This window comes from Nerophis lumbriciformis, linkage group LG35 (genome assembly GCF_033978685.3).
Source record: "Nerophis lumbriciformis linkage group LG35, RoL_Nlum_v2.1, whole genome shotgun sequence".
In the NCBI taxonomy this organism is placed as follows: Eukaryota; Metazoa; Chordata; class Actinopteri; order Syngnathiformes; family Syngnathidae; genus Nerophis; species Nerophis lumbriciformis.
The window spans coordinates 16,882,501-16,897,500 of NC_084582.2; the positions used below are offsets into that span (position 1 = coordinate 16,882,501).

A 15,000-nucleotide genomic window follows, 5' to 3' on the forward strand; every position below is an offset into this window, starting at 1 on the left:
CCCCACCCCAGCATTACCTCCCATGGATCGCACATATCAATGATATCAATCTCATACAAATGCACTTATGATGCATTCCAGTCCAAACACTAATCAATGCCTTATCTCTTTCTGCTGCTTGTGTCTGGTATAGATCCTCAGCATTCTGCATGAACCTCCGCTTGCACCCTTTGTGAGCGCAACATGTTTATCATATAAATTGTTTTCCCCGCTGAAGGCGACATATAATAAAGGACCATGCATTTTGCTGTTGTTAATGTTACATAGTATATTCTCTGTTTAAAACTAATTGGTAGGCAAGGCAGGCTGGTGGCTTCCTTTCCAATAACAATGTCTATTCAAGCAAGAGTGGAGATAATGCTGCCAATTTATTTCATCATGCATTTCGCATTAGACCACTGGGGGGCACTAACATGCTGCGGATGCATTGTGCAGGCAGGGTCCACACACTGCAAGCCCCCCAAGCCCCCATGCTCATGATCTCCCCAGGTTTTGGGGGAGACAGCTCGGGCACACACTGATGACTCACGGAGGCGCTTGTCGAGAATGTAGAAACCTCCGACGTGTCCCGATTGAAAGAGAAAGTCACGGAACTGTCTTCTACAAGAGCGAGGCGGAAATCGCGGCCTCCCGCTTTGAATACCTCGCTCTCTCCAGCTCGACGACGTGTGCACGAATACACTTTTAATCACCGGCTTTCTCTTGACACCGCGGAAACTTCGCGACGAGCGGGACAGATTGCGAGAGGGGTTTTGTGGCGTTGTTCAGACACACACACGGCTTCATTAGCCACTTCCTTGCTGTCCTGTCGAGCAGGTGAGAGCGTCCGTGACACGCGATCAATAGAGGACTCCTGTGGACGAGTAATGAGGAAATGTAAGCTAAGTAGAAATAGAGGCGACCTGCCAGCAAATCTCTCGACAAATAACTACAGGGTGTGCCTTAAGCAAACTGAGTTGTATACGGCAGGGAAGCATAGGAAGGTGATGGGGAGAATCATTTTGTAATGCAGTCTGCTGAAAATGATGGAAAGCGCCACAGCCACCTGCTGCTGTTTTGCACGCACCAATACCACCATCAGTGTTGGCGCTAGAAATTTTCAAAATGGGGTCCCACAGTACATTTTTGGGGTCCCACTTTTTTGCAACCGTCTTGAAAAGTGAAGTGAAGTGAATTATATTTATATAGCGCTTTTCTCCAGTGACTCAAAGCGCTTTACATAGTGAAACCCAATATCTAAGTTGCATTTTTAAACCAGTGTGGATGGCACTGGGAGCAGGTGGGTAAAGTGGACACAACGGCAGTGACTAGGATGGCGGAAGCGGGGATCGAACCTGGAACCCTCAAGTTGCTGGCACGGCCACTCTACCAACCGAGCTATACCGCCCCAAATGATAAATGTATGCATTATCCTGTTATATCTCACATTCTATATTGTGTTTTCCAAAAAGGTTGTCATAAACGTTACTTAATTAATTAAAAAAACAAAACAAAAAAAACAAACACATTTTTATGCATATTTATGCATATTTATTCTGTTATAAACTATCATTCGCTTTCTTCTTTCCTTCATGGATGTAAACTTTACCGTTGCCGGTATTTTTTTCTATATTTTTATTGTAATATTTTCTATATATGTTCTATTTTAGGCCAAAGGAAGACAAAGAAAACAATCTGAAGTTGTCTTTATTTATTTTTTTTGTTTTAATGCCGTGATTTTAATAGTCCGGCCCGCGTGTGCACATATTTTCCTCCATGCGGCCCCTGAGCTAAAAACGAGTTTGACACTCCTGGTCTATACTTTAGAATGCTGAACTTACAAAAAATAAAGTGTATCAACATAAATTACATGAGATAAAAATGTTGTTTCTACATCTCAGTGAGAAGAAACACATTGAAAAATGCGCTATTTCAATGCAATTGGTTTGTCTATACACATGCTACCGATTAGCACTTGCAATATTACATGGGAATTTTAACATCTCCACATTTAGTAACGAAAACTACAACTAAGATGCACGCTACAATCAAACAGCTTATGTGTAATAAGTACACAACTTACAATATTACATTTTTTATTTTTTTTGGTACCGTATTTTTCGGACTGTAAGTCGCAGTTTTTTTCATAGTTTGGCCGGGGGTGCGACTTATACTCAGGAGCGACTTATGTGTGAAATTATTAACACATTACCGTAAAATATCAAATAATATTATTTATCTCATTCACGTAAGAGACTAGACGTATAAGATTTCATGGGATTTAGCGATTAGGAGTGACAGATTGTTTGGTAAACGTATAGCATGTTCTATACGTTATAGTTATTTGAGTGACTCTTACCATAATATGTTACGTTAACATACCAGGCACGTTCTCAGTTGGTTATTTATGCCTCATATTACGTACACTTATTCAGCCTGTTGTTCACTATTCTTTATTTATTTTAAATTGCCTTTCAAATGTCTATTCTTGGTGTTGGGTTTTATCAAATACATTTCCCCCAGAAATGCGACTTATACTCCAGTGCGACTTATACATGTTTTTTTTCCTTCTTTATTATGCATTTTCGGCAGGTGTGACTTATACTCCGGAGCGACTTATACTCCGAAAAATACGGTAATTATGCTCATACTTACAATTTTTAAATTATATTTCATATATTGTCAATTGCTTCATACATTTTATTTTAGTATACTCAAATTCGTATTTCTTATGTAAGCTGTTTTTGCACCTATACCCCAAGACAACTGCCTTGTATGTGTCAACGTACTTGGCAACAAAAACGATTCTGGTTCTGACATAAACACTTTGTAAGCTCAACAAAATACCAGACTGACACATTCAACTTAACGGCAACGCCTACTTCCTGATTACGGCAACACAATTTAGACAAACGGCATTGAATGCATACTTGCTAACACGACTCAGAAATGTAAGAAAACAAATTATAGCAATAAAATAGATTACAGTTCATACCAGATACTTCTATCCGGCAGCACCAGGATCCAGCAACATATCACTTATTTAAACTTCCACACTACAAAATAAGTGAAAATAATACATGGTTTGTGCTGATCGGACCAATATTAGAATCGGCCGATACTCAAGTCTGCGCTACACGTATCATATGGGAAGTGAAAAAGTTGTATCGGGATTGTCTCTGGATGTTTTGGACTTGTGTTGTTTTTTCCTCCCTGTGTGTGTGGTGTTTAAGTTCCTGTCCAGCGCTTTTAATTTGAAGTTCCACTTTCCCTGCATGCCCCTGAGTGCTGGCACCCACACCTGTTCCTTGTTGTCAATCAGGCTCCGTTACATGCCTGCCAGTGCTTGATTGTTGTTATTTGTACGCGGCTGTGCTCTGTTCCCGAGTGAGTGACTGCTTTGTTTATTGTGCACATCCTAAGTGCACTTATCATTTTACCTGTGCACTCCCTCGCTGCACATATTTACGTTGAGTCATTAATTATTTTTTTTACTTACCTCCTGGTGCTGTCTTTGCATCTCTCGGGTCACGCTCCAAGCACCACTCCTCGCCACTCGTTAAAGGGACACTGAATTGAATTATTGTAGCCAACATTTTTTTTTATTTTAACTGTTTTAAAGTTCTCCTGGGTTTTTTAAAAGCAACTTCAAATACCACTTACTATTAATATTAATATTATTATTATTATTATTATTATTATTGTCATCAATATTGATTGTATATTTAATATGATTATGAAAAGTTACAATAAAAAATAATTACATATAGTAATATTAGTTATTATGTGTGTAATAATTTTTTAAATGTTGCCTTTCGTATACGTTTTTTTTAATCAAACATTTTAAATTATTCTCCCAAGCGTTTCTGCATAAATCTAAAATGTAGGGCAAGACATGCCACAAATCTACATACTCTGCTTTCATCCATACCTTCATCCGCTATTTAACAGCATAAATATGCTTTTTTAGTTTTAACCATGTTTTCTTTATTTAAGCTGCTGTATCAGTTATTAATGCAGGAAAAGAACATATATAAAAAAAAAAAAAATCACTTGACACACATGTGAACAAATTGATGAACAAAAAAGCACTGAGCACATATATATATATATATATATATATATATATATATATGTGTTAGGTCAGGAAAAAACACAGAGGCTATTTTATCCCTACAAGGCTATTTCACATGTTTTTCTGCTCTTCAGGGGATTTTTTTTTTATTTTAATTTTTTTCTTGAAATAGCCTCTGTGTTTTTTCTCAACCTAACGTATACAGCTCTACTCCGTTATTGAGCACTGTATAACGGATAAACCACGGAAACCTAGACTATATATATATATATATATATATATATATATATATATATATATATATATATATATATATATATATATCTTTTTAGAAATAATTATGAATAAAATAAACACATTTGCTCTGCAACTTTACTGTAGTTGCAAGTACACACAAGATGTTGTACGTGTGTGCTTGAAGTCATATTTAAAGAGACTAAAAGCAACAATAAGTATAAAATGGGCGGAGAAACAAGATTGTGTTAAAATTAGGTATAAAAGTTAATAGTGCAATAATCAGAGATGCTAATAACATAAAAATGTATTGTCAATATTATTAATATCAATAATGACTCTGAATGCCCTAACTGTAATCTACTACATTTATACTACTATTAGTATGCCCCATATAAAGTAGTAAGAATGGGTATTTTCTATGTAGGGTTTAAATGGTTTAAATGTGTACTTTATATCACAATGTACCCCTTTGGTATAGTATAATGTAAACATATACTACTACCAATATTGCACTTTTGGTAAAAATGTACCTTTTTTTATTCATTTATGTATATTTTTTTGCCTTGCCAAAACTGTGACATCTTTATTGCAGCGTCAAGGAAAAAATGAGAAATAAAAACAAGATAAGAAACGTTATAGCGAAGTGAAAACATTGTTCATGTTTTTGCTGCTTTCACACGTTACTGTACCCTTTTCTAGTATGTATAAAAACTTGTTCTGCTTATTTGTGTTCTGCAAAAATAATTATTGATGTTTGGAGGTATATTTTAGCGAGAAGCACAATCATTTCCTGCATAGACACATTCTACGCGTGGGTGTGTTTGAGTGTGTGTGTGTGTGTGTGTGTGTGTGTGTGTGTGTGTGTGTGTGTGTGTGTGTGTGTGTGTGTGTGTGTGTGTGTGTGTGTGTGTGTGTGTGTGTGTGTGTGTGTGCGCGCGTGTGGTTTAGATAATGATGAAGAATGTTGAGCAACAAACCGTGACGCTCAGTGAGTGCTGTCTGCTCTCAGACCTGAAGAACATCTCACAACTTCAGACGTCGAGCTCCCAAATGGACATTTGAAAGGCGGTAGAAAAACAACAAAAAGGAATACAGCCACCTGGTGTTCCAGTTTGGTCCATAAAGACCAGAACTCTTGCATGTGGTTAAAAAAAGCTGCAGGTGGGAGACAAACACCACAAGACAAAGAAAAGTCCCTGGAGAGCTCAGATGGAAAACCTGTCGGTGTACCATGGACCCATCGGTAAGAAGGAAGGGGAGAGGCGTTTGGCTCTGGATGGACGCGATGGATGCTACCTGGTCCGAAACAGCGACTCTGTGCCTGACGTCTACTGCCTGTGTCTGCTGTGAGTAAAACAACTCCGAGTTACGTTCTGCAAACACGCAATTCCGCTGCCTGTAGACATTATTGATCTTGTCCCCTTGAAGGACCTCAGAGAAATACAAGTGAGAAGCAGTTTCTATGCTGAAGTGAGCATCAATCGTGCAAGACATAATATGACACGTACATTGCTGGATGTAGTTATCATCCTTTATTTTTTTATTTTTTTATTTTTTGTCCTGTCCAGCTACTCGGGCAAATCATATTGTTGATGTAGATGCCCATATCTGCTATACAAATTTACTTTACAAAAGAGACGTGTAGGATACTTCTCTTGTTGCCTTATTTGTATTTGACTTTATTAAATGTATTTATATAAATGTTTGGTGCAGCCGGAGAGGAATGGAAAGAGAACAAAAGGAAGACAGAGGGGGAAATTATGGGGATAAGACAGAGAGACAACAACAACAGCAAACACAACAATAACAATAACAACAACAACAATAGAACAGTAGTTATCATCTTCAAAGTTAAAGAGGGTGTTTGTGTGCGTGTGTGCAGGTGTAAAGGAAGGGTCTTCACATATCGACTCCACAAGCATGGTGGAAACGCCTGGGCTGCAGAGGTAAGACTTCGACATCGCAATGATTTCGTTTGCGTTTTTACGTCTGCCGTACAGTCAAGCGCTTACTTTCTACTCCCACAGTTCCAGCAGTAAGAGTTCATGTTTCTGAGGCGTGAATGTCGGTGTTTGTCAATATTTAAAGTTAAGTTAAAGTACCACTGATAGTCACACACACACACACACACTCGGTGTGGTGAAATCAACCTCTGGATTTGACCCATCCCCTTGTTCCACCCCCTGGGTGGTGAGGAGAGCAGTGAGCAGCAGCGGTGGCCACGCTCGGAATTTCTCTTGGTGATTTAACCCCCAATTCCAACCCTTGATGTGATATGTGAGATTGCTGGGGTAGGCGCCATCTCACCTGTGACCCTGAACAAGATCAATGGTACACAATTACTCAATGCATTTTTTTTTTTTTGTATTTATACTGATAGATTACATTTTAAGTCTGAGTTGGTTTTGCGCTATTGTGAGGTCACCACAAAATACCAGTGACAGATTGTTGTGTAGTCCAGTTTTTCTTAACCAAGAACATCTGTTTCTCAGCCGTGGTCCATATGGGCCGCAGCAGTACTCAGTTGTAATATATTTTACACCACTTGGGGCAATAATGACACTTTTAAACAAACAGATGAAGTCTGGGGCTAAAGTCATGGATACGTTTCTTCAGCGCAAAAAATATGACAAAAGTGGTGAAGCTGAATGATAATTTTCACTTTAATTTCGTTGACATTTTAGTGAAATAACATTCATTATTTATTAATTTAGCTCAATAATCTGAGCACTAAAATTGTATGTACTTGTATTTTTCATCAGTTATTTATGAGTCCTATTTTATACCGAATATTTGGTTAATACCTATTTTTCTAAACAGCCTAGTACAATCTGTGATAATGCCAAATTTTGGGGACAAATACGTTTTCATACACACACACACACACACACACACACACACACACACACACACACACACACACACTCTCTCACACACACACACAAAGCCTTTTCTCGTCCCACAGCATATACTGAGGATGGTAATGTAACTATGATTATTTGTACATAAATTACATACGTGAGATTTACAATATTATAAGGAATTGATCGGAGACACTTCAGTTTGCTAAAGCATCAATTAAAAACCAGCTATAGCTAAAAGCCTTAACAACACCAAACAAAAAGAAGGAAAACAAATAAAATCCAAAAAAAAACCAACACCTAACTTTAACTGTTATTAGCAGCGTACCCCATCAGATCGTCACACCCCTGCAATATGAAGTATAAATGATAAAACATTGATTTTTAAAACGATGTGAAAGTCAGACGCGTGCCTTTTTTTACTTCCCTGATGACCTCCTTAATGTAACATAAAAACATAAAATGCGCCAAATAGTGTTTTTATTACCCATTATTCTTTGTAGTGGAATTAGATGGGTATAATGCTTATAGGGTTATTATAGTGTCCACATAGTTCAGTGAGCAGGGGACATTGTGTGACACTTGTGTTGTTTTCGACTTGACACCATGGCCGAAAAAAATAGTTTTGATAGCTACATATTAGTGTTGTCCCGATACCAATATTTTGGTACCGGTACCAAAATAATTTTGGTAATTTTCTAAATAAAGGGGACCTCAAAAAATTGCATTTTTGGCTTTATTTGAACAAAAACTCTTAGGGTACATTAGACTTATGTTTCTTATTGCAAGTTTATCCTTAAATAAAATAGTGAACATACATAACAACTTGTCTTTTATTAGTAAGTAAACAAACAAAGACTCCTAATTAGTCTGCTCACATATGCAGTAACATATTGTGTCATTTTCCATTCTATTATTTTGTCAACATTATTAAGGACAAGTGGTAGAAAATTAATTATTAATCTACTTCTTGTAATATCTGCTTACTTTCTCTTTTAACATGTTCTATGTACACTTCTGTTAAAAGGGAATAATCACTTATTCTTCTGTTGTTTAATACTTTACATTAGTTTTGGATGATACCACAAATTTGGGTATCAATCCGATACCAAGTCGTTATAGGATTGGTCATATTCAAAGTCCTCATGTGTTCAGGGATGTATTTTGTGGGTTTATAAACATAATATAAAAATAAAAAAAATGAAAGAAGATGTTGTGATGCCAAAAAATATCGACGTAATCATAGTACTATTGACTAGATACGCAACTGTACTTGGTATCATTACAGTGGATGTCAGGTGTAGATCCACCAATGGCGTTTGTTTACATTTTGACGCCGGTGAGCTATGGTGTACTTTTCAGAGGCGGTATAGTACCGTATAGTACCGTATATGATTCATTAGTATCGCGGTACTATACTCATACCGGTATACCGTACAACCCTACTACATATAAATATATGCTCAAACATTTTCATTGAACTAAATATATGTAAAGTTTTACAGAATTAGGGAAATAAGCAATACATATATTCATCAACTATTTGTATTCACGTTTGTCAAGATGGGATAGTTAGTGTTTAATGGAATATTTTTGTTTATGGTAACACTTTATAATAAGTACACACCATACTCTTGAGTCTGCCTAATTTAAAACTACCGTAATAAGCCCCCTATAAGCAACAAAAAACGGACATGCTCAAAAAAGTGTTATAAGTCAAATAATAGTTGTATTTATTGATTTTAGCACGTTGAATTCTTTAACACCTTCAGACCTATTCATATAGATACAAAGTTTTTAGATATTTGTAATAAATAAAAACTTGTTCAAAACTACGTGGCCAAAATTCCGCCCTCTAACCTTTAAATTTAACTGGTTTGTCGAAGGTGGAACAAAAATGTGAATGTGAGTGTGAATGTTGTCTGTCGATCTGTGTTGGCCCTGCGATGAGGTGGCGACTCGGCCGTGTGCGGCTGAGATAGGCCCCAGCACCCCCAGCCACCCCGTAAGGGACAAGCGCTAGAAAATGGATAGATGGATGGAAAAAAAAAATGCAACAAATCTCTTTTTTTTTTTTTGGTCAAAGCAGACTCAAGAGTTAAGCTTTAATAAAACATTGGCAAATACTGAATCCATAATTTATAAAACATATTTCTGACATGAATACTCATTGGTATGCAGTTTATAAACACAGTTATAGGTATAAACATTGGTATACATGTCTGAATAATGTATGTTTAAGGGCTTGTACTGTATAAAAAAGAGATTATTAAAAGTCTTATTTGGATATACTTTTTAAATGACCTAACAAACCTAATATTTAAAACCTAACTATTATGTTTATTATATATGAGCTCATCAATAAAGTAATGACTAAAACAGTGATAATGTAATAATGTAATAATGTTGGAATAATGTTTTATAAATCATGACTTCCATATGATTGCCGGTGCTTTATTAATGCTTAATAATGTGTATTAATTATAAAGTGTTACTTTGTCAATAAATGAATAAAAACTTTTAGAGGTATTCTGTAGTTTGGACACCCCCGTTAAAAAGTATCGGTACTCTTACTTAAGTACAATTTGTGTCCATTCGACCCCCCTCTGACTGTAAGTGAAGTTTGTGATTTGTTTAATGATTTTCTTACCATTTTCGTTATGTGTCAAACGCCTTGGGCTTGTTTTTGGCTATTGTGTGCTTCAACATAAAAGTGTGACTTCCTTGAGCAAGCAGAAGTTCCTGTGCGACTCAAGAGTTCCACACTATTATCAAACAAAAAGCAAAATGTACTATAGAGCCGTGACCAAAAGTGTTGGGGGTGACTCACTGTAAATTCTGTCTTTCAATTATTTTTCTGTCTCCGTATTTCTTAAGATTCCATTTTACGTGTTCGTAAAAACAATTTTTTTGTGAGGGTCACAAAATTGAAAAATGAACCGGCAAAGTTATTAAGGCAGAAACATTGAAGTCATTCCAAACATTTTGGGCCATGACTGCACTCTTCAAATACACTGTGACGACGCCCCTCTGAGCAATGTATAGATTTGACAACTTAACATTAATTACTGATTAGTGTTATCCCGATACCAAAATTATTTCGATACTGTTTTGGTACTTTTCTAAATAAAGTGGACCACAAAAAATTGCATTATTGGCTTCATTTTAACAAAAAAATCTTACGGTACATTAAACATATGTTTCTTATTGCAAGTTTGTCCTTAAATAAAATAGTGAACATACAAGACAACTTGTCTTTTAGTAGTAAGTAAACAAACTCCTAATTTAGCTGCTGACATATGCAGTAACAAATCGTGTCATTTTCCATTCTATTATTTTGTCAAAACTATTAAGGACAAGTGGTAGAAAATGAATTATTAATCTACTTGCTCATTTACTGTTAATATCTGCTTACTTTCTCTTTTATCATGTTTTATCTACACTTCTGTTAAAATGTAATAATAATCACGTGTTCTTCTGTTGTTTGATACTTTACATTAGTTTTGGATGATACCACTAATTTGGGTATCAATCCGATACCAAGGATCATACATTGGTCATACTCAAAGTCCTCCTGACTTCATAAACATAATATGAATAAAAAAAAAACGAAAGAAAATATTGACATAATCATAGTAGTATCGACTAGATATGCTACTGTACTTGGTTGGTATCATTACAGTGAATGTTAGGTGTAGATCCACCAATGCCGTTTTTCAGAGGCGGTATAGTACCGAATATGATTCATTAGTATCGCGGTCCTATACTATAATAATACCGGTATACCATACAACCCTATTACTGATATTTGATAAATACAAACGTTAACAAGAAACTCTTTCAACATTCCTATGTAGGGATGTTCCCATCAGGGTTTTGTGCTGCCGATTCCAATGCCAATTAATCATGAGTGAGATTGGCCGATACCAATACCGATCACATGAAAATGCTTTACTGGATTTATGGTGAGTGATGTTGACAGTTCATCAATACAATATTTAAACTATTTACTTATGCCCTTTTACTACATGCGATTGTTTCATTAAAACGGAGTCAATAATACACAATAACTAAACCAAAACTACTGTCTACTACTTTTTAAATCAATTGATTTTGCCCTCAAAAGTGCTTGCGGGATCAATGTTCGTTCCACGCGACTTTTATGTTGAGGCTAAGCTTTACACTACGACCTACTTTTCACATTTGTGCTATGTTGAGTTTCTGCTTTCTGCACAGCGCCTTTTGTATTTTGCCTTAAATTCTGATCTTACCTCCAAGCTGCCTGCTGTCCTCCACTTTTTGGCACCACAAACACCTCACAAAGCCACAACGCAACAACACCGACAGTTGTTGTAATACCCTCTCTCTAGACCAGAGGTGTCAAACGTACGGCCCAGGTTTTATCCGGCCCGCGGGATGACTTTGCTGAATATACAAATTAGCCGAAATTTTTTAATGAAATAAACTGCTGTTCTAAATGTGTCCACTAGATGTCACAATAGCAATTCTTTGCATCTTTGTAGATGATGCTGCATATGTAAACAAAATAAACCACATGTTAGTGCACCAGTCGAGGAAAATGATCAAACTACATAAATAACATCCTGTAATTTGATTTTGATATTATTTTTTCATCTTGATAGATTGAAAATGAACACCAATGAGTTGACTGATGAATATTATCACATCATTTATTCAGAAAGTATAAATAACGACGGATAAAGATAGAATACGATTAACTGCAACATGTAAGTGTAAAAAAAACCCTGCAACATTATGATTTGTATATTCTCAGAATGTGCTTGTTTATTTTTAAACAAAGAAAACAATATGAAATTGTCTTTATTGTTAAGTTATCGTGCCGTGATTTTACCAGTCCGGCCCACTTGGGAGTAGATTTTTCTCCATGTGGCCCCCGGTCTAAAATTAGTTTGACACCCCTGCTCTAGACTATTATTGATCTACTTGTTAATTTCCAGCTAACTATTTGCTGCAACGTGGTTCCATCTACACTTCTTAAACTTTACTAAGCACTTATTTCTTGATGTTGTTTCCGGCTCGCTTAATTAACTTACTTGCTTTTGGTGTGTAACATGGCTCATCCTTCAGTGATAATGTTACGTGACGATAGGGAGGAAATTCTATTTTATTCGATTCGGTTCTTTATCGATTCCCTTATTGATTCTTGCTTGGAAAAAACAATAACAAGAATAACAGCTTGATTAGTATCTACTTTGTTCACAACTTTGTTTAGTGGTCTGCAAACTTCACTATACAAAAAAACCTTTTGCCCTTTCTTTCACTAAAGAAAAAATGTATGGAGCCGAAAAAACATAAAACTGCTTATAAACCTTTAAAATGTGTAATCTTTATTCATATTTTACAGGAAAAGCAATCTGCACATGCAAAATCCAACGTTTTCACAGGCTTCCAGTCTTTTTTACTTGCCTTCCTTGTGACTCAGCACTCGGCCTGGACACATTCACAGCGTCACAGTCATAAATTGGAGAACTCTTTTTAAAAATGCGTGATTTCCTCACTTCGATTAAAAAAAAAAAACTTCAGAGAGGAGCCACAACAAGAAAGCTGACTAACCAAATGCAGCTCCAGAGCCGCGGGTTGCAGACCCCTTATTTAAAAGAAACCCAACAGTGAAATCCAATAGAACTGTGCATTGTGCAATTCTGCAACCATCAACTAAGAACATTAGCCATTATTGTGCGGAAAAAAATAAGCACAACTGCTTTTACAGGAATGACATGCAATTGTTCTGACTAAATAAGGTGTCCCCGGCTGTGAAAAACAGTTCTCAGACAGGGAAGGGGTGTGCATCCTCTCAGCCAGTCTCGTCATGTATTGCATGAGAAGCATTCGTTTCACGTTTACAGTTAATAATAGCAGCTTCTTCAACTGGAATTTGCAATTTTGATTCCGTGCACATGTTAAAGTTAAAGTACCACTGATAGTCACACACACACTAGGTGTGGTGAAACTAACCTCTGCATTTGACCCATCCCCTTGTTCCACCCCCTGGGAGGTGAGGGGAGCAGTGAGCAACAGCGATGGCCATGCTCGCAAATCATTTTGGTGTTTTAACCCCCAATTCCATGCTGAGTGCCAAGCAGGGAGGTAATGGGTCCCATTTGTATAGCCTTCGGTATGACTCGGCCGGGGTTTGAACTCACGACTTACCGATCTCAGGGCGGACACTCTAACCACAAAGCCACTGAGCAGGTCTATGTTGCAGAAACACATGATTTGCCAATCTGAGATGCTAGTGTTGGCATGTTGTGTCAAGTACCAAGTTACATGACTAAATTGTACAATGGCCAAATTGGCGTAAACAGTTAGCATGTTAATGTTAGTTTACAGTTTGCATATGTCACATACAAAATGATATGGCTCTGAGGTGTACGGTGGCCAAACTGGCTAAAAAAAGTTAGCATGCTAATCTTATCATGGTAACAATTAGCATATGTGAAGTACCAAATTATATGACACCGGGTTAAACGTTTGCATAATTAGAAAAAAAAAAAAAAACATGTATCACGTATCAAGTTATATGACTTTAAAACCTCTAAAGGCCTCAGTGGCCACATGCGTGGACAGCACACATTTTAGCTCTTATTTCCAAAATTGTGTACACTACTGAATTGGGGTCTTATGCGACAAAATGGACACTTATACTGCTATCTGGTGGTGTCAGAAGAGTGTAACATACAATGGAATTTGAAAATAAAAAAAAGTGAAAAATAAATAATTAACATGTCACGACACATGAAGTACACATTTGTGTACTTATGGACTAAGTACATCATATAAAAAGATGATTTTTAGTTTTTATTCTAATAAGGGTCCAATAAGCCCAAATAGCAAAGAGAAATAAAAAAAAGCATGCAAACAAACAGCTTGGGCCTTAAGAGGTTTTAAGGTGTACGGCTGTGAAATTTGTTCCAAAAAAAAGACATTTGCTAAAAAAAAAGAAGGTGAAATTAGCTTAAAAAAAAAAGTAGTTGACCAACAAGAGTAGGCAGCATTTTATGTATATAACTGTTCTAATCCATTGACAAATGTGAGATATGTAGAAGTTTGTATGTATTCGGATGAGAAAATGTGGGAATTAGGCAAGTTTGAAAATAGGCTTATTAATTTTTAATGGAAAATTGATTGGAAGTGTGAGTTAGTTAGTTAATTAGTTACTTACCTGCAATGTTAGCAGAAGACGACATGCTGACGTTGCCGGCGTTGCTGCTGGTTGAGCTTCACTTGCGGCTTGGTTTGCCTCTTTCATTCAAAGTTATGGTATGATGTGTGAGCTAAAGTTTCTGGGAGTATTTGATCCCTTTGCCCAAATATACATTTTGCAAGTAGTGCAAATTTCCCTGTTGTCATCCATTCTTTTAAATAACTCTCAAGCGAATGTGCCGCTTCCGCACCACCTGTGGTGATGTCAACGTTAAAAAACTAGCAAATGACTTATTGGAATTGAAACACTGAACTGGTTTTCAATTCCCATCCCCACTTGATAACTGTGCTAAGAAATTCAGTTTATTTTCAATAAAAGAGGGTGATTATTATTACTGTACTTTCCCACCAATTTTTTTAGAAAACAAATAATTTTACATAGAGTAGCCGCAGATAAATACCGGTACGAAATATTTTGTAAATGTTAATTTACTTACCTTAATTATTTCCAAACGGTGCCTGTCACACGGCAGTAAAACGGCCGATCAAACAAAACAGAAGTCATTGTCATGGACTCTCGAGCTGCGGAAGCAAGCTCTCCAAACAGCTAAACAGACTCAATAACTCCACGGTGATGTTTTGATGAATTAACAAAACTAAAAC

At 36.6% G+C, this 15,000-nt stretch overlaps 1 protein-coding gene across 1 annotated transcript in view; it reads left to right on the forward strand.

The window, feature by feature from the left end:
- The first annotated feature begins 5,291 nt into the window (after positions 1–5,291).
- Positions 5,292–15,000, forward strand: part of LOC133575175 (SH2 domain-containing protein 1A-like) — a 15,888-nt gene continuing 6,179 nt past the window's right edge. Inside the window, exons 1-2 of the mRNA XM_061927730.2 lie at positions 5,292–5,637; positions 6,174–6,237. Of these exons, the coding sequence (XP_061783714.1) occupies positions 5,501–5,637; positions 6,174–6,237 (201 nt within the window). The 5' untranslated portion in view covers positions 5,292–5,500. The remainder of the gene's footprint in view (positions 5,638–6,173; positions 6,238–15,000) is intronic.